Source organism: Melospiza melodia, chromosome 2 (assembly GCF_035770615.1).
Source record: "Melospiza melodia melodia isolate bMelMel2 chromosome 2, bMelMel2.pri, whole genome shotgun sequence".
Classification (NCBI taxonomy): domain Eukaryota; kingdom Metazoa; phylum Chordata; class Aves; order Passeriformes; family Passerellidae; genus Melospiza; species Melospiza melodia.
The window spans coordinates 136,127,519-136,147,178 of NC_086195.1; the positions used below are offsets into that span (position 1 = coordinate 136,127,519).

The 19,660-nt window shown below is 49.8% G+C and overlaps 1 protein-coding gene across 1 annotated transcript; it reads right to left on the reverse strand.

The window, feature by feature from the left end:
- Window positions 1–1,670: 1,670 nt before the first annotated feature.
- On the reverse strand, window positions 1,671–8,299 carry LOC134415023 (uncharacterized). The gene is made up of 5 exons (XM_063150349.1): window positions 8,152–8,299; window positions 7,477–8,108; window positions 7,262–7,382; window positions 5,663–5,737; window positions 1,671–2,192 (listed from the first exon to the last, which is right to left on the reverse strand). Exons 1-3 carry the CDS (start codon window positions 8,297–8,299, stop codon window positions 7,278–7,280), a joined length of 885 nt encoding a protein of 294 aa, XP_063006419.1. The 3' UTR covers window positions 1,671–2,192; window positions 5,663–5,737; window positions 7,262–7,277.
- Between the last annotated feature and the right edge of the window lie 11,361 nt (window positions 8,300–19,660).

The following is a 19,660-nucleotide window of genomic DNA, read 5'->3' on the forward strand; positions in this document are numbered from 1 at the left end:
TGTTCTTCACTTCTCCAGCTCTGCCCCACACCTGGCTCTGCAGCTGTAGCTCACCTTGCCCTGGCTGTGGCTGATAAATTATCATTTTTGTAGCAGTAATCCATTCTTTTAAAGAGCACAAAGAGTGTACAGTGCAAAAGAGACTTTGGGAAATCCATCCAAATGAGGGACTCTGCCTTCCTGCTGTTCCTGTAGCTCTCCTTCCTGCTTTCACCTGGGCTGGCAGGATGGGCAGGGCCCATATTTATCACATGAAAGTGCTGTTACTGAATTTGTCCAGAAGCTCTGATTACAGACACTCATTTTCTGACAGAAACCATTTTCATTTTGCCTTTCCCCTGTTGTTTCCAGGTGCTGCCCAGGCTGTCTCCCTGTGCTCCCAGGAGGAAGGGCAGCTCTGCCTGGCCTGCCCAGCCCAGCTGGATGGGACAGGGTTGTGTGGCCTGGCAGGGCAGGAACAGCTGGCTGTGCTCTGGAGTGCCTTGGAACCTTGCCCTGGCAGCTTTGGAGGGGTTTCTCTTTGGGATTGCTTGTGATGCACCCTCCCTTTGTACAAAGCCCAGTGCTAAAGGACTGACAAGTGAGATAAAAATGGTTCTGTTCAAATGAGGCAAAGAATGTAATGAGAAAAATGAGCTTGCTTTTAATGTCTGAAATAGTTAGGAATGAAAATGCTGGAAAAGGGCACTGTTATGTTTGCATTGGTGCCACCTGTCATGCATAAAACCCCATAGTGAGCCATCAGAGCACAAGTGTGAAAGCTGCATCCTTTGACTTCCACAGAGGACTTAATTTTCTTTTCCTCCTCTCTTTCAGGCCAGGACAAATCACCAAACTCCTGCCACCTTTGCCAAAACCTTTGGAGTTTGAGCAGCCACAGCCAAGAGGCCCCAGCACAGGCTCTGCCCTGGAGGGCTCAGGCCCTGCCCTGCTGTGGGTGAGTCAGAGGCACACAGGGCTCCTCTTGTCCTCTGCCTGGGGATGCCATTGCTGCCAGCCCAGCCTGGGACTGCTCACAGGGGCCAGGGTGAGGGAAGGGACCAGGGTCTGACTCCATGGTTCACAGGCTGATTTATTATTTTATGGCATATATCATATTAAAGCTATACTAAAAGAATAGAAGAAAGGATCTCATCAGCAGGCCAGCTAAGAATAGAAAAGGAAGGAATGAATAACAAAGGCTTGTGGCTGGGACAGAGAGTGTGAGCCAGCTGAGTGTGATTGGCCATTAATTAGAAACAAGCACATGAGACCAATCCCAGATCCCCCTGCTGCATCCCACAGCAGCAGATAATCAATGTTTGCATTTTGTTCCTGAGGCCTCCGAGCTTCTCAGGAGGAAAAGTCCTAAGGAAAGGATTTTCCATAAAAGATGTCTGTGACACAGCCCCAGCCCTGTGTGCAGGCAGAGACACAGGGACAGCCCTGCCCAGAGCCACCACTGTCAGCAACCAGGGGATGGGGCTGGCTCTGGGTGAGGAGGGTTTATTGCTCAGGTAAGGATCAGCCCCAGTGCCCTGGCTCTGGTGAGAAGGGTTTATTGCTCACACAAACACACCAGCCTCAGTGCCCTGGCTCTGGTGAGAAGGGTTTATTGCTCACACCAACACACCAGCCTCAGTGCATGGCTCTGGGTGAGAAGGGTTTATTGCTCACACCAACACCAGCCCCAGTGCCCTGGCTCTGGTGAGAAAGGTTAATTGCTCAGGTAAGGATCAGCCTCAGAGGCCAGCAGACTTTACAGAGTAAGTAGTTCCTACAGTTCCAGAGCACTCACAGTTCTTTGTTACAGGCAATGTAGAACTTTCTAACCCACACACAGCTGCCACAGGGTTCATTTTGCTTTTCTCAGCCATCACCTTTCCTTAACTCTGCTGCACTGTGCTCACTTTTGTCCAGTGGCTCCTCACTTGCACACAGATGCTTCTGTTACAATTCTGAACTCTGACTTTGCACATCCCCACCCTCACATTATCAACCCTGCACCCCCTCACCTTTACAGTTCCTCACTCACTCAAGGCATGCTCTTACTTACAGCCACAAAAACATCATTATTTTCTGTATTATTTTTCTGCTAATGCCTGTGTGTTGTATTTTTACATCAATCCAAGCTTCTTCCCAGGCTGCAGATCAAATCTTTTGGTGTCTCTGGAGGTTTCTGGTTGTCCAGTTCCCACATCTCCCCTCTCTCTCTGTATTAAGAAATTTTTATTAATAGATTTGTTAAGTATTGGTTGTATATATTAAAGTAAATAAGGTCTTATTCTTATTAGTAGTATTATAATAATTAAAATGCATTTAAAATATACAATTTTGTTATATTTGTTAATTATGGTGTTAAATTTTATTTATTAAATTTTTAGTTGGGTTTTAATATTTATTCTTATTTTTGATATTTTTCAAAGTTGTATATTTTTATAAATAGATTTTGAGTTATCTAATAAATTTCTAGAATATATTTCATTAATTTTTTATATTTATGTTTGTGTTAATAAAAGAAAATTGATTGTTTAGTTTTGTAAAACTGCATGTTTAATACTTTTGCTATCTGTTAAAAAGTTATTTCATGTAAGGGATGTAATGTTAGATTGCTTATTTAGATAAAATTTTAATTTATTTAATCATTTTACTGTTGTTGAAATAATAGGTGGCATAAACAGTGATGTGTTTTTTTAAGTTTCAAGGTTTAAAATTATTTTTATAATTTGATTAGTATTGATGGATAAATGATTTTTTTATTATATATTGGTAATTATTTTTATACTAAGAGTTAATAATGTACTTTTTTCATTATATGGATTATTTGTAATTGGTATATTGATTAGGTAAGTAAAGAATGGATTTTTTTGAGTAGTGATAGATAAATACAAATTATTTAATCTTGAAACTTTAGTTGAAGTTATTCAAATGTTTGCTTTAGGTTGGTTAATTGGTAAAGTTGGATAATTAAAAGTAAATGAACTAAATAGAGGCATAATATTTGATTGAATTTTATATTTTAAGTTATTATTTAATAAGAATTTGATACTATTGATTTTTATATTTACAAAGAAACTTCAAGTTTGTAGTTTTTGGTGGGTGTAATACAAGATGCTAGGTGTAAGTTGGAATTTTTGTGTAATTTACATCTGTACTTACTTTGTCTAATTTTGTTTTTTTAGTGCTGGAGTAGTCAGTGTGGTGTTTTGTGTGATGTAATTTTATGTTTTCTATTGCAATTTATCTGGGATTTTGTACTTGTTGAGATGTAAGAAAACTTTATGTTTTCATATGAGAAATAAACTATTGATACATTTTGGTTTATAAAATTGCATAGGGATTTGTGAAATATTTATATAAGATATTATAAAATTTTTGTTATAAGTATGAAGAAAGATTAAAGTAATGTATGCAGTAAAGAAAGAACTAAATTAATTAGGAATTATTTAGATTATGTATAATTAGTAACATGTGAAATTATATATTTATTAAGTATTAAATATAGTATATTGTTTTAGAGTTTGTAACAGTTGCTAAATTTTTAATTAGTGGAAGATTACACAATTGTTAAAAATAGGTTTAGTTGTTATATTGATGAAGTCAAATTGTTAAGTTAAAATTTGAATTTTATTTTTGATGTAGCAAATATTTGGGATTGTTCTAAATTATGTTATTTTGGTAGAGCTAGGGTTTGATTATAGTTTAAATTGTAATTGGTGGATGTTACTTAATACATTTTATACAAGGTTTTTAAAAATAGCAGTTATGAGTTAAAATTTTAGGATTAAAGATTAAATTATTTAATAATTGGGTTTTTTTCAAGTATTTTTAGAATAGAGATGTTTTGAATATAGTAAAATTATTTTTTAAAGATTTGAAAGTGGTTATAGACAGGATTGTGAATTTGGAGTTAGATATTGAGAGTGTGAGGGTGCAGGAAATGTAGTTGTAGGAGAGGCTGAATACTTAGTATGAAACTTAGAAAAAAATCAATGTTGTAGTTGGATTTTTCATTGAAGCGTTTTTGTAGTAATAACTGAGGAAAGTCATAAGATTAATATTTTGGAGGAGGTTGTTAATAAAGTTTAATTTTTTTTAACTTTGAAAAATATTTAAAATTATGAGATAATATTAGGTTAAATTATAGAGGTAGTGTAGACATTAGTTAGGGAGTTAACTTGGTTTCAGAGATGTGTAAGTAGCTACAGAACAAAAAAGTCGGATTTTGAAATTATGTGGTTTTGTTAATTCTATAAAGAGATGGTAAAGTATGTGAAAGTCAGTAGTAAATATTATAATAACATTTTATAAATAATGTTTATTATAAAATTAATAATTCTCTATAATTAGTATATTAGTAGTGTTTGGAGAAATTAAGATAACTTTTTAAAAATACTTATTTAAAATACTTATTTAAAAATACTTTATTAGGGAAATAAAGTAAAAATTTTAAAATAGTATGATATTAATAGTAATTGCTATTTTTTGGTGTTATTTATAAAAGATAAAAACTAGAGATTGTAATGAAGAATAGAATTTTCGATTAACTGGATGATATAATAAACTGTTTTTTTTACTTATGAATAGGTGTTTGTTAGTGTTTTATTTTTGTTGCTTTAATTTGAGTTGTTTTACTTTTTTAAGAAAAGTAACTATATACTTCATAGTTTAGATAAATGATTTTTAATAAAATTTAGGATAATTTTCATTTAATACGATTTAGAATTAATTAATTCTGATAGTAAGGAAAAATAAACCTAATTTTAATAGACCATTACAGTGATAAAATGAAATTTAAGACTATTTAGACTTAAATGTAGTGAAAGTTAATTTTCTTTGATTTATTAATACTTGAGTTATTGAAGGTTGTTATTTATAAACATTGAAGTTTTTTTAAAGTGTTTTGGAGAAATTTTAGATTGTTGGGTTACTATTACTACTTGTATCTTTACATGGTGGTTTTATTTATTGGGAGCTATGTTTCTTGGTAAAAGATTTTTCTGTATGTTCAATTTAGAATGGTACTAATTTGTATAGTGGGGTTTTTTGTATTTAGGATATTGATTAGATTGTTCTATATTTTTGTGGGCTTTGAGTAATATTTACTTATAGGTTTTTGATATTTGAAGAATTTTTAATGGTTTCTGTTACTTTTTAAAGAGTTTTTGATTTAGAATTTGAAGAGTATTTGGTGTTTGGAGGAAATAAGTTTGGAGTTATTTTTGGATATGGCTGAGTTGTATTTTTAATGTTAATAAGGTCTAGTTTTGGTACATTAGTTTGATTTTTTTGTCTGGTTATGGGGAGGGTCTCTTGTGTAAGCCTGAGACTGGTATCAGGACTTTTTGTCTAATGTTTTAGGAGTCTGTTAAGGAGGAGGTGTTATTTTAAGATTTATAAAATATACTGAGAATCAGTTAAAATCAAGGAAGAAACATTATGGTAATTGAAGGGTGTTATGTTTAAAGAGTTCTAAATCTTTTTTAATAACTTGAAATAAGGTGAGCCCAATCTACTTTTTCTGCCCCCACGGATGGCATGACCTGTGCCCACTGCTCATGACTCACCCAACCAAAATCAAAAGCAAATGTTGGCTGGGCTCTAAGAACCTGAAATAACTTAGAAGCAAAATAAATCACATTTTTCTCCTGTGTTTTCTTTTTGTTTCAGATGCTAGACTTACCTCTGTGGACGTGCGCTGAGCTCTCACTGCAGGAACCTGTCAGGACGCAGTGGCTGTGAGTTCATGTTCTTCTCACTGGGGAGTTGGAATTAATTAATTCATTAATTGCAGAATTAATTAAATTAATGACCCCTTTCCCCTTTTGTGCCCCTCTGTGTGGGACAGGGGCAGAGAGAGCGAGCAGAGGAGCGGCCGGGGCTGGAGAGGGGCAGGAGAAAGGCAGAGGGACCTCCCTGGTGTCACCAGGGCACTGTGGGGAACAGAAGGGACACCGTGAGGGCAAGGGCAGGTGAGGAGGGGACAGCTTGGGGCCAAACCCGGGTTCACCTGCAGGGAAATGAGTCAGGGATGTTTTGGAGGGAAGAGCTGAGGGGATGAGTCCGCCCAGCTCGGCCCAAGGGGGAGCAGAGGTGAAGGCCAATCCAAAGCCAGCCCTGCTCAACCTCGGAGTCCCAGAATAAATCCTATGAGCTGCCCATTGAGGGACTAAAAATACATAAAAACAGACCCAGGAGCAAACCAGAAGGTTCCTGGGAATCCCATTACAGTGTTGTCACAGCCTTTTTAACACAGGTTTTTTATCACAACACTGCCTTTCTGTGTTGGGATCGTTCACTCTGTGGGCTGTGGGGTTTTTGGGTCTGAGCTCCCTCACGGCGGCCCTGACACCCTCAGGAGCGGGGAGGGAAAGCAGAGTCAGGGCTGCTGGCAGGGCAGGGGGTTCTGCCCCAGAGCAGCCCCAGCAGCTGCCCCCCAGCCTGGCCAGGAGGGATCTGCTCTGGCTCCTGCAGGGAAGGAATGTTTGCAGCCGATTCAGGTGGCATTGCAGCGGCCTCATGTCCCGATTCAGCCGGCATTCCAGCAGCCCCATCTCCCGGTACTTTTCCCATCCTTGCTCCTGCCCATTCTGAGGGGAATTTGTCCCACCAGCAGCCGGGAAAGGACACCAGCTGCCACCCTGGGACTCAGACTGTCGTCTGAGGAATGCTGGCTGCTGGAATTGAGATTGTTTCATGTATTTGACTGCTGAAATTTCCCAACCCAGGGGTTTTAGATGACAGGGCAGCACAAAGATTGCTCTCTATGTGGTGCCTAGATTTGGGGTTTGGTATCAGCTTTGCTAGTTGAGTTATACCCACAGCCCCACATTCTCTGATGAATTCCTGCTGGAATAACCTGACAGCAAGTCATGGAGAGTGGAAATTCCCATGCAGAGCTACCACATTTACACCAGCTGTGTCAGGAGCCAGCAGAGATTCCAGGGAAGCTCAGTGGGATCAGGACAAGGACAGGTCTAGATTCCATAAAACTTGCTTTTTAAAACCCTCATCCCCCAGCTCCACTGATGTCCCTGGGGTCACTTGGCAGAGTTCCCTGGAACCCAGCTGATTTCACACCCCACCAGAGCTCAGCCTCTAGCTGGTATTTTAAAGCAGGACAAGGCAGTGGCTGGATGCACTCCCAGCCTGTGCTGAGGCAGCACATCTCTCCCTGAAGAAGCCCAGCTCCTTTCAGAGCCTCAGCAGTAGCCTTTACATTTTTCCCCCTCAGGAAAGGGATGCACATCCCTGCCTTCAGCACACCTCCAGTGGGACCCACCCGTGAAAGTTTTTCTTCACTTTTGTACTTCCAGCTGCCTCCTTGGAAAGCTCCAAACTTCATCCTGCTCAGCCCTCTGATTTTGAGGCATCTCCAAAGCATACTGCTTGGGATTCAATATCTGTGAGGAAAGATAGCTTTGGCTTTAATGCTGCTGAGGGACAATGGCCTCAGGCTGGAAAGGAGAGAGGAGATTTGGGGTGGCCGAGACATACCTGGGAGCTGTGTGCGAGCTCTGGGAGGTCAGAAACAGGAACTGCTGTCTGAGGCCCTCTGCAAACGGCCCGTGCCTCCATTCCAGGCAATGCCCGCTGCTCCTTGGGGTCCTTCTGGGCTGTCGGTGGTGTCTGTCCGGGCTGAGGCGTTTCCACATACCTGTTCAGAGCAGCCCCTGGCTGAGGGGCCACAGGCAGCGCTTCAGCCGTGTCTGTGCCAGCGCTGTCCCGGTACCCCGGTGCCCACACCGGGACGTGTGTTCGGCACGCTGCAGGCACAGCTCCTCCCGCAGATCCCAAGGGGCGTGAGGGCTGCCAGCCCTGCGGGGGCTTCTGGCCTCCTCCAGGCACGCACCAGGCACAGCCGCAGCGGGAGCAGCGGCCCCAGCCCCGCTCGTTCGGCGGGGATCCCCCGGGGATGCGGTCACGGAGCGGGGGGATGTGGGCGCTGTGGCTCTCACAGGGGAGTGCGGTGTCCCGGTACAGGGGAGCGCGGTGGCCGCGGTGCTGCCGGGCCGTGAGGGGGCTCGGTGTCCCCGTGGGGCTGAGGAGCGGCGCCGTGTCCGCCAGGGGGCGCCCTGCGGGACGGGCGGCGGCGCTGAGGGAGCGGCGATGCCGATGAGGTCCCGGGGCTGTCAAGGCGATTCCCCTGCCCTACCCGTTTCCAGCCGTGACCCAGGGGTTGCTCCAGGGAAGCGCCGTCTTCCTGGCGGCCCGGCACCATCATAGCCCCGACTCCCCACGGCCCAGAGCCCAGGTAGGACCCCAGCCTCGCACCAGCCGGAGAAGGAGCGGCAGTACCAGGCTCGGTCCCAGCGCCCATCCCAGAGCGGCTCTTTCCGCCTGCAGCGATGACCGTCCGATCCCGATCCCAATCCTACCTCGATCATCCGGATCCGGCGGGACCCCAGTCCCGCACTGGCCGCAGCCGGAAGAGCAGCACCAGGCTCGGTCCCAGCGCCCGTTCCGGAGCCGCTCTTCCCACCTGCAACGATACCGGTCACGATCCCAGTCCCAATCCTGCCTCAACCATCCAGCCCCAGCACCCACACTCTGCCCACCTTCCATAGCAGACACCGGCGGGACCAGGACCCGAATCTCCAGGCCCAGATCCCGATCCCGGTCTTACCTGAGTGCCTCGGGCTCCACGCAGCACCAGCCCTCGATCCGGATCTCCTCGCAGCGCTCCGACCGACACTCTCACAGCATCTCAAGCCAAGCATCCTCCGAAGAAAACGGGACAGGGGCGGATCCGCCGGCTTTTATAAGCGGGAGAGGGGGGCGGGGAGGAGGTGTGTCCCCGGGGGCAGGGCCGGCACAGGTGTGAGGGGCGGGGCGTGCACAGGTGTGAGCGATCCCAGTGCGGCTGCGCGGGGCGGGGCCTTGGGGGATTTAAGGCGCGGGGAGGGCCTGGCAGAGCTATTTGCCCCTCGGAGTTCGGTGGGGTAGGTTGCTGTCGGTCGGGGCTCTATATCTCTGTTCCTCTATATTTTCTTTTGCGTTTCTTTTCTTTTGTATTTCTGTTTCTTCATACCTCTCCTTTCTACCCTTCCTTCCTCCCCTCCCCCACCCCCTACACCCACCCCCCCCCAAACCCCCCCCCCTCCCTCTCCCCCCTAGCCCTCCCCTCCCTCCCCCCCTACGGTCGCCCCTCGCTCCTATCCCACCTCCTATTCCCCTACTCATCCCTACCTTACCCTACTCCTCCATCGTTTTCCTTCCCTCCCCACCCTGCCTTCCCGCCAGCCCCGTCCCCTGCTGCCCTGCACACCCCGACCTCCCCCCACCTTCCCCTCACGTACCCTCCCGCTCCCCTATTCTCGTGCTGTATTCCCCGCTCTCCTTCTTTTCTCGCAGCCGCGGGGCTCGGGGTGCCGGGCAATAATAAAGCCCAGAGGGCCGGAGCCCGGCGCCCCCGCCCTCGCTGGGGTCCCCACACGGGGCCGGAGCCGCTCTGCGGGTCCCCCCATTGCAGTTCAATACACCGCCCCACACCGCCGGGGTTCCGGCTGTCCCTACATCACACTGGGGGGTCCCGGGGTGGGGATAACAGCGGCCCCCTCGTTAGGAGGGGGTCCTTGGGGGGTGGTGGGGGGTTAGGAAGGGGCCCCCTCGTTAGGAGGGGGTCCTTGGGGGGGTAGGTAGGTAGGGCCCCCTCCGGAGGAGGGGGTCCCGGGGGGGGCGGGGCGGGCCCCCTCCGGGGGGGGGGGGGTCCGGGGGAGGGGGGCGGGGCGGAGGGGGGACATTCCCCCCTCCTGGCCCCGCCCCCTCCCCCGGGCCCCCTTCTCCGGACGGGGTCCCGGCCCGGCCCCCTCCCGGGGACCCCCTCCTCCGGACCGGGGCCCGGGGGGGAGGGAGGGGGTGGGGGGGCCGGGCGGGGAGGGCCGGTCGTGTGTGTGTGGTTTTTTTTTACACGTGTACATGTGGTTCACGGCGCAGAGTGACGTGCCCCCCTCTGCTTCCCCCCCACCCCACCCGCCCCCCCTCCCCCCCCCGGGCCCCGGTCCGGAGGAGGGGGTCCCCGGGAGGGGGCAGGGCCGGGACCCCGTCCGGAGGAACGGGCCCGGAGGAGGGGGGCGGGGCCAGGAGGGGGAATGCCCCCCTCCGCCCCGCCCCCCTCCCCCGGACCCCCCCCCCCCGGAGGGGGCCCGCCCCGCCCCCCCCGGGACCCCCTCCTCCGGAGGGGGCCCTACCTACCTACCTACCCCCCCAAGGACCCCCTCCTAATGAGGGGGCCCTTCCTAACCCCCCCACCACCCCCCAAGGACCCCCTCCTAATGAGGGGGCCCCTTCCTAACCCCCCCTCAGGACCCCCTCCTAATGACGGGGTCCCCCACCCCGGGACCCCCGCCAAACAAGGGGGTCCCCAAACCCGACCCCCCATCCCGGGACCCCCTCCAAACGAGGGGCCCCCGTGGGATGGGGGAAGCGGAGCCCCGGCAGCGCCCCCTGCGTTCAACAATGGAACTGCATGGGGACACCAGCGGGGCTCCAGCGGGGCCGGGAGCGCCGGACTCCGGCCCTCTGGGCTTTATTATTGTCCGGCACCCCCAGCCCCGCGGCTGAGGGGAAAGAAGGAATGGACAGAACGGGAAGAGAGGAGGAATGCGAAAGGGAAGGGAAAGGCTGGGAAGGGACAGCGGACAGAGAAGGGAGAGAGGGGGAATAGAAAGGAGTAGCGGGATAGGGACAGGACAGGACAGGAAAGAGGAGAGCGGGAGTCTGGTTTAGGGGAAGAGGAGGGGAGGGTCTGGGGGACAAAGAAGAAGAATACGGGGAGGAGAAGGAAGAGTAGAGGAGGGGAGGCCGAAAGGGGAGGAGAAGGAAAGGGGGAAAGAGAGAGAAAGGGAATACAGGGAGGAAAAGGAAGGGTAGAGGAGTAGACAGGAGGGGAGGCCGAAAGAGGAAAGGAGTCGGCTTTGAGGAGGAGAGAAAAGGGGGGAGAGAGAAAAGCAGAGAAAGAAGGGGAATACAAGCAGGAGAAACGAAAGGTAGAAGAAGGAGCAGGAGGGGAGAAAAAGCTGCGGAGCGGGGACAGGAGCCACCCGTCCGCAGCGTGCTCCGAGTGAGCAAATGGCGGTTAAAGTGATTACCGGATCTTAAATAACCTCGGCCCCGCCCCGCGCAGCCGCGCTGGGGTCCCGCACACCTGAGCCGGTGCCGGGCCCCAACCACGCACACCTGAGCCGGAGGCGGGACCCGGCCCTGAAGCTCCGCCCTGGCCCCGCCCCACGTAGCTTTGGCCCCGCCCCCTGGCCCCGCCTCACGGAGCCATGGCCTCGCCCCCGGGCCCGCCCCGCCCTGCTCGGGTTGGGGGTGGGGCCATCGCTCGTGGCCCCACCCATTTGCCCCCAGACCGGCCCCGCCCATGTTCCCCGGACCGGCCCCGCCCGTGTCCCTCAAGCCAGCCCCGCCCGTGTCCCCCAGACCGGTCCCGCCCGTGTCCCCCGGGTCAGCCCCGCCCGTGTTCCCCAGACCGGCCCCGCCCGTGTCCCCCACACCGGCCCCGCCAGTCGCACCGGGCCGAACCGGGGCTGCTCCCGGCGCTGCGCGGAGCCCCGAGCGCTAAGGCGGGGCCGGGACGGGCCGGGGTTCTGGCTCGGCTCCTGTCGGTGTCGGCTGCCGGGGGTCCCGAGCGGTGCCGCCTCTCCCGCGGCGGGCGCGGTGTGGGGCGGGGATCGGGACCGGGATGGCCGCGGGCAGCGGGAGCTCCAGAACGGAGAGGCTCCACACGGACCGAACCCGGAACCGGCCGGGGCGGGGAGAGCCCCGTGCCGGCCCCAGGACCCCCAGACCCCGCCGCTCCCCCGGTGCCACGGAATCATTTCCCAGTGTAGGCCGAGGATTGCTTATGAGAACACTCAAAACTCAAGGACACGGGATCTGAGGGGAGGGGAGAGATTCTGGTATAAATTCAAAACACATTGTGAAAAATAAATCTGTGGAGCAGCCCATTTCCTCTCCCAGCCTGGTTTCTGTGTGCTCTTCTGTGATTCCAACTGCTCCGATGGGATTTTCAGCCTGTGGGGCTGTAATGCCTTGCCCGGTGCTAAGCACGACAGGAAACAATGGGAAAACCCTCGGGATCAGGCCGTGGAGCCTCTCAGTCACCGTGTCCCAACAGTCTGCAGTGCCCAGCGCCTCTGGCTGCAATTTGAGGGGTCCCAGCACAGGGCCCCGGCACAGGGCCCCTTGCTTCCCCAAGTTCCTTTAGCCAGGATGATTTTTGGGGTAGGAGCACCCAAAGCCAGCAGAACTGGCCTTCACCACTTTTTGTGGGACCTCTCCTCTCTCTTCCTCACCAAATTCCCACTGTCAAAAGCCATCCCCTCAGTCTCTCCAAGGAACTGGGGTTTGGTTTCCCAATCCAGCAGGGCAGAAATGCTGTTGTCCTTACTGTATATCCTAATTGCAGTAATTGCTTAAGAAATTATTGAAAGGAATTAAAGGAATGAAAATAAAGAAGAGCTGCCAGCTCCATCTAAGGGATGCTCAAGCCCCTTATCAATAATTTGCTTTAATTAACCAATTCAAACAAAGTCATTGACACCACATTGATACAGTATGAGTCTTTTTAATGGAGTTACAGATAAATATTGCAGAATGTAAAAACCTTTATAAAGCCAGAAACTCTTTTAAGAGATAGACAGTATACAGCTGCAGAGAGTCTTGGGATTCAGGAGAAAAATCCCCAAGTTTTCAGTCTTTAGCATCTTCCACTCTGTGGTCACTGACAGCAAATGTGGCTTCAGCCTCAGGAAGGCACGGGGAGTCAGGGCTTTCACAGGTCCTGGTGTCACCTCAGCTTTTCAGCAGGTACAGTCTGCAGGGAGAGAGAACAAATGGGTCAGAATGGACAGCCTAATTCCAGAAAATCATCCCAATCCATAAAGCACTGGGCAGAGCTGTAAGAACTTCCTCAAAGGTTCATTTCCATGAGGACTGAGGGCTCCAAGCTAAAGGCACAGGCTGGACCTGCCATGGACAGACTATGGGAAGCCCAGAAGGAAAAGCTACTGGGCCAATTCCATCAAACATTCCAAAATCAGGCTCCTCACCAGCAAAACCAAAAACCCCTCTGGGGCAGAGCAGCAGAAAAAGCCACCTCTAGACTTCCCAGAGATATAACAGGAGAGCCCTCAGTGCATTCCTGGGGCTGGCACACAAACATTCTGTACTCACCTTTCAATGGAGTCAATAGTGAAACAGAACAAATCTCTCTTGTAGTACAGGCTCCTTGAGATGCACCTGTAGATGCTGCCAAGGGTCTTTGAGCAGCCACAGCAGAATAAGGTTTCTACTAAGCTGTAAGTGAGAAATAACATTGATTCAGGAGAAAAGAAAAGGAAGCAGCTCGCCTCATCCCTTTCCTTAAAAAAAAAAAAAAAAACAAAAACCAAAAACCAAAAAAAAAAAAACCCCAAACAGTCATGCATTATAATTTTTCAGGCATTCATTCTTGCTTTACACAGTGTAAATTATGAGCACTCATCTTTCAGCCTGAATTTGCAGCAGCTCCTCAGGATGACTGACCTCAGCAAGCCCAGATCAGAATCACTAAAGATCAGAATCACTAAAGATCAGAATCACTAAATTGTGGAAGGGACCTCAAAGCCCATCCCATCCCACCCCTGCCATGGCAGGGACACTGCCACTGTCCCAGCTGCTCCCAGCCCCAGTGCCCAGCCTGGCCTTGGGCACTGCCAGGGATCCAGGGCAGCCACAGCTGTGCCAGGGCCTGCCCACCCTCCCAGGGAAGACTTCTTCTTATACTGAGTCTAAACCTGCTTTCCTTCATGCTGAGGCCATTCCCCTTGTCCAGCCCTGCCTGTCCCTGTGAGGAATCCCTGTCCCTCAGGCCACACAGCACACCCCACACAAATGAGAGTTCCAGGCCCACACCGGCACTGCGGGCCCTGCACCGGGGCTGTCCCGGGATCCCTGCAGCAAAGGCTGGGTGTGCGGTGTGAGGCACAGGGACAGGCTCTGGTGTGCGGTGTGAGGCACAGGGACAGGCTCTGGTGTCCGTGAGAGGCACAGGGACAGGCTCTGGTGTCCATGTGAGGCACAGGGACAGGCTGTGCTGTATGGCACAGGGAAAGGCCCTGTGTCCATGTGAGGCACAGGACAGGCTCTGGTGTGCGGTGTGAGGCACAGGGACAGGCTCTGGTGTGCATTGTGAGGCACAGGACAGGCTCTGTGTCCGTGTGAGGCACAGGGACAGGCTCTGGTGTCCGTGTGAGGTACAGGACAGGCTCTGGTGTCTGTGTGAGGCACAGGACAGGCTCTGGTGTCCGTGTGAGGCACAGGACAGGCTGTGCTGTATGGCACAGGGACCATTATTGTGTACCCTGTAAGAGATAATATGTCACCGAAGCCTGGCCTGACACACAAAGGGTCTCCAGGCCTGCCTGCAGCTGGAGCTGACAGCTGTGGGCACACCTCTGTCACCCACAGCCCTGGGCTGCTGAAACAGCTTGGACACAATACACTGCAATTTGGAGAGCTGCCTGGGGTCCTGCATCCCTCATTTCAGCTCTTACAGCACTTATCAGTGAGATTTGCCAAAACACTTCCTGCCTGTCCCTCAGTGCCCGCTCTGGACATGCATGTGCTCCTTTCTGTGCCTGCCCCTGGCCTCCATGTCCCCTCTCCTGTGTCCTGACAGCCTCAGGTGCCCCGTGCACCTCCAGGTGCCAGCAGCACCCAGGGGAGCTGGGCTCAAACTGGGGGAACCAAACTGGGCCAGGCACCCCCAGCCCCTCCGGCCATGAGCTGGAGCTGGGCAGTGCCAGGGTCCCAGAGAATTCCCCACCTGTCAGGAAATGCCACAGCTTTGTCCCAGAAAGGAGAGAGTCCTGCAGCTTTAGTCCACTAAAGGGAGAGCGTGCCCAAGGGGGTTTTTCCTTCTCCCTTTCTTTCTCTCCCTCTCTCTCCTGGTTTTTTCTCTCGTTGTCTCACCTGTTTTTTTCTTTCTGTCTTTCTCTCTCTCCCTCCCTCTCTGTCCCTTCCTCTCTCCCTCTTCTATTTTTTTCTCTCTTTCTCTATCTCTCTTCCCCCTCCTGTTTTTTTTTTTCTCTCTCTCCCTCCCTTCCTCTCTCCCTCTCCCTATGTTTCTCTCTTTCTCTCCCTCCTCCCCTAATTTTTTTCTCTCTTTTTCTCTCTCCCTCATTCTCTCCCTCTCTTTCTCTCCCGTTTTTTCCCTCTCTCTTTCTCTCTCTCTCCTGGGTTTTCCTCTCTTTCTCTCTCTCTCCCATTTTTTTCCTCTCTCTCGTTCTCTCTCTTTCTCTTCCTTCCTTTCTCTCTCTCAGGGCTGCAGCCTCCTTTAATCCCAAACTCCCAAACCTTCCCAAACCACCTGCCCCATTTCCCCCCTGACTCCTCTCAGCTGCCCTGAATTGCCAGAGGTGATGAGCCCAGCAGCACCAGGGACTGGCAGGGCAATGCTGCTGCTCTGGAGTTTCCAAAGGCTGCTGGGGGCAGGAATCACCTCCAGAGCCCAGCAAACACTGCCTCACACACTGGCACATCCAGTGGGGTCCAGCAAGAGCTGCCAACACAAACTCCATGTGTGGAGGCCAAGGATGCCTGTGACTGAGTGCCTCCTGCAGGGCCAGGCTGCCCTGAGCCTTTTGGGACACCCAAAATCCCCCATGGGGGATCAGGCACAGCCTGCACTCCCTGATCCTCCAGGTCTTTTCCAGCCTGAATGGTTCTGGGGTTCCAAGAGGTTCCTGGGGAGCAGAGGCACCGTGCAGGTGCCCAGATGTGAGTGCTGCTGCCCCAGGATGGCTCCAGCAGCTTTCACTGCACTCCCCAGCTTTGTGCACGTCTCTTGAAGCAGCCAAGGGCAGGGATGGTCCTGCACCCATCAGGAAATGGAGTCTGTGGGGCAGGGGATGTATGCAGGCCCATGAAGCACTGCCTGTGCAGGGATGGGCCTGGCACCCATCAGGAAATGGAGTTTGTGGAACAAGGGATGTGTGCAGGGCCATGAAGCACTGCCTGTGCAGGGATGGGGCTGGCACCCATCAGGAACTGGCTGAGCTCTGTGCCCCACTGCCTTCACGTGGCACTGCAGGCCAGTGCCATTCACACACACAGAGCCAGAACATCCCTGCAGCCCTGGGATGGCACAGAGCCACAGGGATGGCAGGGCTGGCACAGAAATGCTCTGGCTGTTCCCCTACACCCCGAGGAGGGTGAAGGTCAGGGGTTACTGCAGCCCCTGCAAAGGTCCTTGCTGTCACCAGCTGATCTTTAAGGTGAGAAGTGTCAGCCCCAGTTGGAGTTACCCTGGGGCAGCTGCCAGGAGCCCTGGGGATGCTTGGCTGGTTGTGAGGACAGAGCCCTGCAGTCCTGGAGATGTTTGGTTATTTGTGAGGGGATGGACAATGCCCTGCAGCCCTGGGGATGTTTGTGAGGGGATGGACAATGCCCTGCAGCCCTGGGGATGTTTGGCTGGGGTAGACCTGGAATTCAGTGGCATTCCTGATATCCCTATGCTCCTCCCAGAGTTTCTGTTGGAACACCTTGGCAATGTGTCCATCACACTCCACCTCTAAGAAAGATAGCAAAACTGTGAGCAAAGATGGAAATGTTTAGCTTTAAAAGGTTAAATGTGGTGCATGAAGCTGGAAAGCTCACCTTTGAAGGAATGTGAATATAATCCCCACACCCCCTGAGCTTTGTTATGGGTTTTCTTTTTTTGTATTTAGGGTGTGGAGATGCCCAGCAGGGATCAGGGTTTAGTGCTCTGGGCACAGACAGAGCAAAAAGGCAACATTGCCTGCTGTGTGAAATGCCAGCCAGAGGGGCTGAAAATCAGGTATAAATCCAGGGAACCCAGACAGGGAAAGCAGCTTGGCACAGCAGAATTAAGCTTCCCTAACATGTCCTAGACATAAATCCCTTAGAGGTGGGGGGTGCAGATTGAAGTTTTGTGCCTCTGAAACAACTATTCCTGCTTAGGGTGGATGTTTCCCAATTATAACATTGGTGGGTGTAGGTGTTTCCCAGTGAAACCAGTGACTGGAGGAGTCAGACCTTTTCCAGGATGGGCAGGGATTAGGTTCCAAGTACCACTCTCCCACAGGTGACTTGCCCAGCCTGTGACAATGACATCAGGTGTAAGGGGATGGGATGGCAGGGGGGATCCAGCTCTGCTCTAGTGGTGGCTGGGTTTTGAAAGGCTGAAATGTAGAGCTGAGCTCCAAACTGGAGGCAGAGCATGTTTTTCTTTCTTTTTTTTTTTTCTTTTTTTTTTTTTTTTTCTTTTTTTTTTTTTTTTTTTTTTTTTTGAGTGTAATTTTTCCAGGGCATGAGTGGAAATACTGTGTTCATTAAATCCTCAATCTTATAGCTGAAGTTTTTGGATCTTGATGTGAGAGCCTGAGTCCCCTTGGGGGGGGGTTTGGGAGCAACGTGTTGGACCTGTGTCCCATTTCTCGCCCTTCCCAATCCAGTCCTTCCCCCGGTGCAGTGACTGTGTGGCTGAATGTTGTGGTGTTCGTGGGAAGTGTTGATTTTGTTAGGGTTTCTTTCTTTTGTTTTCCCCCATTCCCCTTTTCCTGGGCAATGAAATTGTAGCTCTGATGCAACAGGAGGCTGCTGGGAGAAGAGAAGCTTGCCCAGGAGAAGAATTCTCGCTGCTCTTCCCTGCTGAGGTTCAGAGCCAGGGAAGGGCTTGCACTGGCTCTGTCACTTGGGCACCTGCTCCTTGTCCCACCCTCCTTCCCCAAAGCCTGGCTGCTCCATGGGGAATGGCCTTCTTGCAATGTCCTGCCAGACTTTTGAAGGCAAATCCTGAGCACTGGCTGCAGATTGGTCTCTGCTGGCAGCAGTTCTTGATTTCCATTTTTTTTCTCTCTTCTCCCCAGGCTGGGCTCTGCTGGGATCTGGCTGAAGTGCCTGCCACTCCAAGGGGCATTTGCAGTCACTCCTTGCTTCCCTTCTGGGAGAGGAGCTGGTGGTGCACTGGGAGCTTCCCTCTCTCTGGGCTGAGGAGATGCCCCTGGGTGAAGAAGTTGCAAATAGTCTGGAAGGCAAAGCAGCCCTGGGATATAATTTATTCCTGCAAAGAGACCTTTGCTCCTTGCTGTACAAGCAGGATCTTTAAAGCTGCACACTCATGTCCTCCAAAGGAGGGATGGTCTTGCAGCAGATGCTGACGGGCTCTCCAGGCAGTGGCTCCCATCAGCAAGTGTCCAATGCAAAAGGCTTTAACCCAAAATCTTAGACCAGAGGTTAAAAGTGAAAAAAAAAAAAAGGTAAAAAATGAAAAAAAAAAAAAAAAAAAAAAGAGGAGAAGGCAGTCTGGGGAATGCTGATGTACATCACATTCCACACCCAAAGCCACGAGAGAAACAGCCCTGAGCAGTTTCTTCTTGTTTTGGAACTGCTCTGTCCTTTTAAGCTGAAATCCAGTGGCATTTTGAAACCCTGAAGTTTGGGCTTAGTGTCTAAGAGTTGGGGGCAAAAGTGGCCAACTCAACCAAGTGAAAAAAACATGTTGATAATGACAGTGTGAATTTTGGTGCTCTAAATTGTTTTTTTCATTTGTAAAGTTCATCAGCAGGAAAATCTGTCTGATTGCCCTGACAGAACAAAAGCTTCCAGGTAAAAGCTGCATGTGCTGTTCCCACAGGGAACTTTGCCCAAGAAAACCCTTTTTCCCTCAGATGCTGCCATCCCTGGAATAAACAAAGAATAATATTTATCCTCTACCTCCCCCAGCACCAATTTCAAGTGAAAGTAACCCAAAAGCCTGCAGCTGGAATCTATATCTATATCTTCAAGAAAACTGAACAATCTTCAGTATTCTCTTGAGTTTTGATGAGTGTGGTGCAGTTACTTTAATACTTCATTGATTTTTAATATGCAATCTCATGTAACAGCCACATATTCAATATATTTTTCCCCCTTTTTTGGCCATTGGAAAAGAAATATTTTACAGGAATATGCTCAACCTCTGCTGAAAACTATTATTTAGTTTGTTTGAAAAGAATCCAACCAGCAAAATGTTTCTCCTGAAAAGTTTTATACAGTTAAAATATACATGCTTTAGCAATTTACATTCAAGGTCTCTTAAGTACAAAAGCCTGCTTTACTTTGTTATGTAACACTGAGACACCAAGTATGATTTAATCATTCTTCACTTAAAAAACTACAACTTTTTACACAGGCTTTTAAAATTTCATATGGAAAGTCACATGCAGAACACTTGATGTACTGACTTACATGGAAAAAAGCTAAACAAGTGCTTCAGTTGAAAAAATATACACATACATTTGAGGATCTTACTCAAACAGCAGATTTATGATAGTTTTAGAATGTAAAATACTAAGTGCAGGTAGATTTTTCTTTTTTAAATAGTACTATATAGAACTCCATTTCATACAAAAATAGACATCCATATATTTTATTTCTGTGGCAAACTTAGAGTTATGTCTTTGTTTGGGGATGATCCTGTTTGAGTGCCCAGCAGGCATAGCTTTTGGAATCTCAAATATCTGTCTTCAGCTAACCTGAACTCTTTAAATAGTCCTAGAAATACATACCCTGAATGTACAAATGCTGGAAAAAATATATTTTCAATGAAGATTAATTTAGTGCTGCTGAAGCCGGGGAGCTGAGGGACTTCTCTTCCCCATCAGGAGTTCACAGCCTTCCAAGGGGTTGTGGC

What these genes read in the sequence shown, in the direction of transcription:
- LOC134415023 (XM_063150349.1), bottom strand. Translation starts at nt 8,299, where the DNA reads ATGGGCGCTGGGACCGAGCCTGGTACTGCCGCTCCTTCTCCGGCTGGT. An exon ending in TTCCCTGGAGCAACCCCTGG is followed by an intron (nt 8,109 to 8,151) that starts GTCACGGCTGGA and finishes TCGCCTTGACAG; the next exon opens with CCCCGGGACCTCATCGGCAT. An exon ending in AGCTCGCACACAGCTCCCAG is followed by an intron (nt 7,383 to 7,476) that starts GTATGTCTCGGC and finishes CTTTCCTCACAG; the next exon opens with ATATTGAATCCCAAGCAGTA.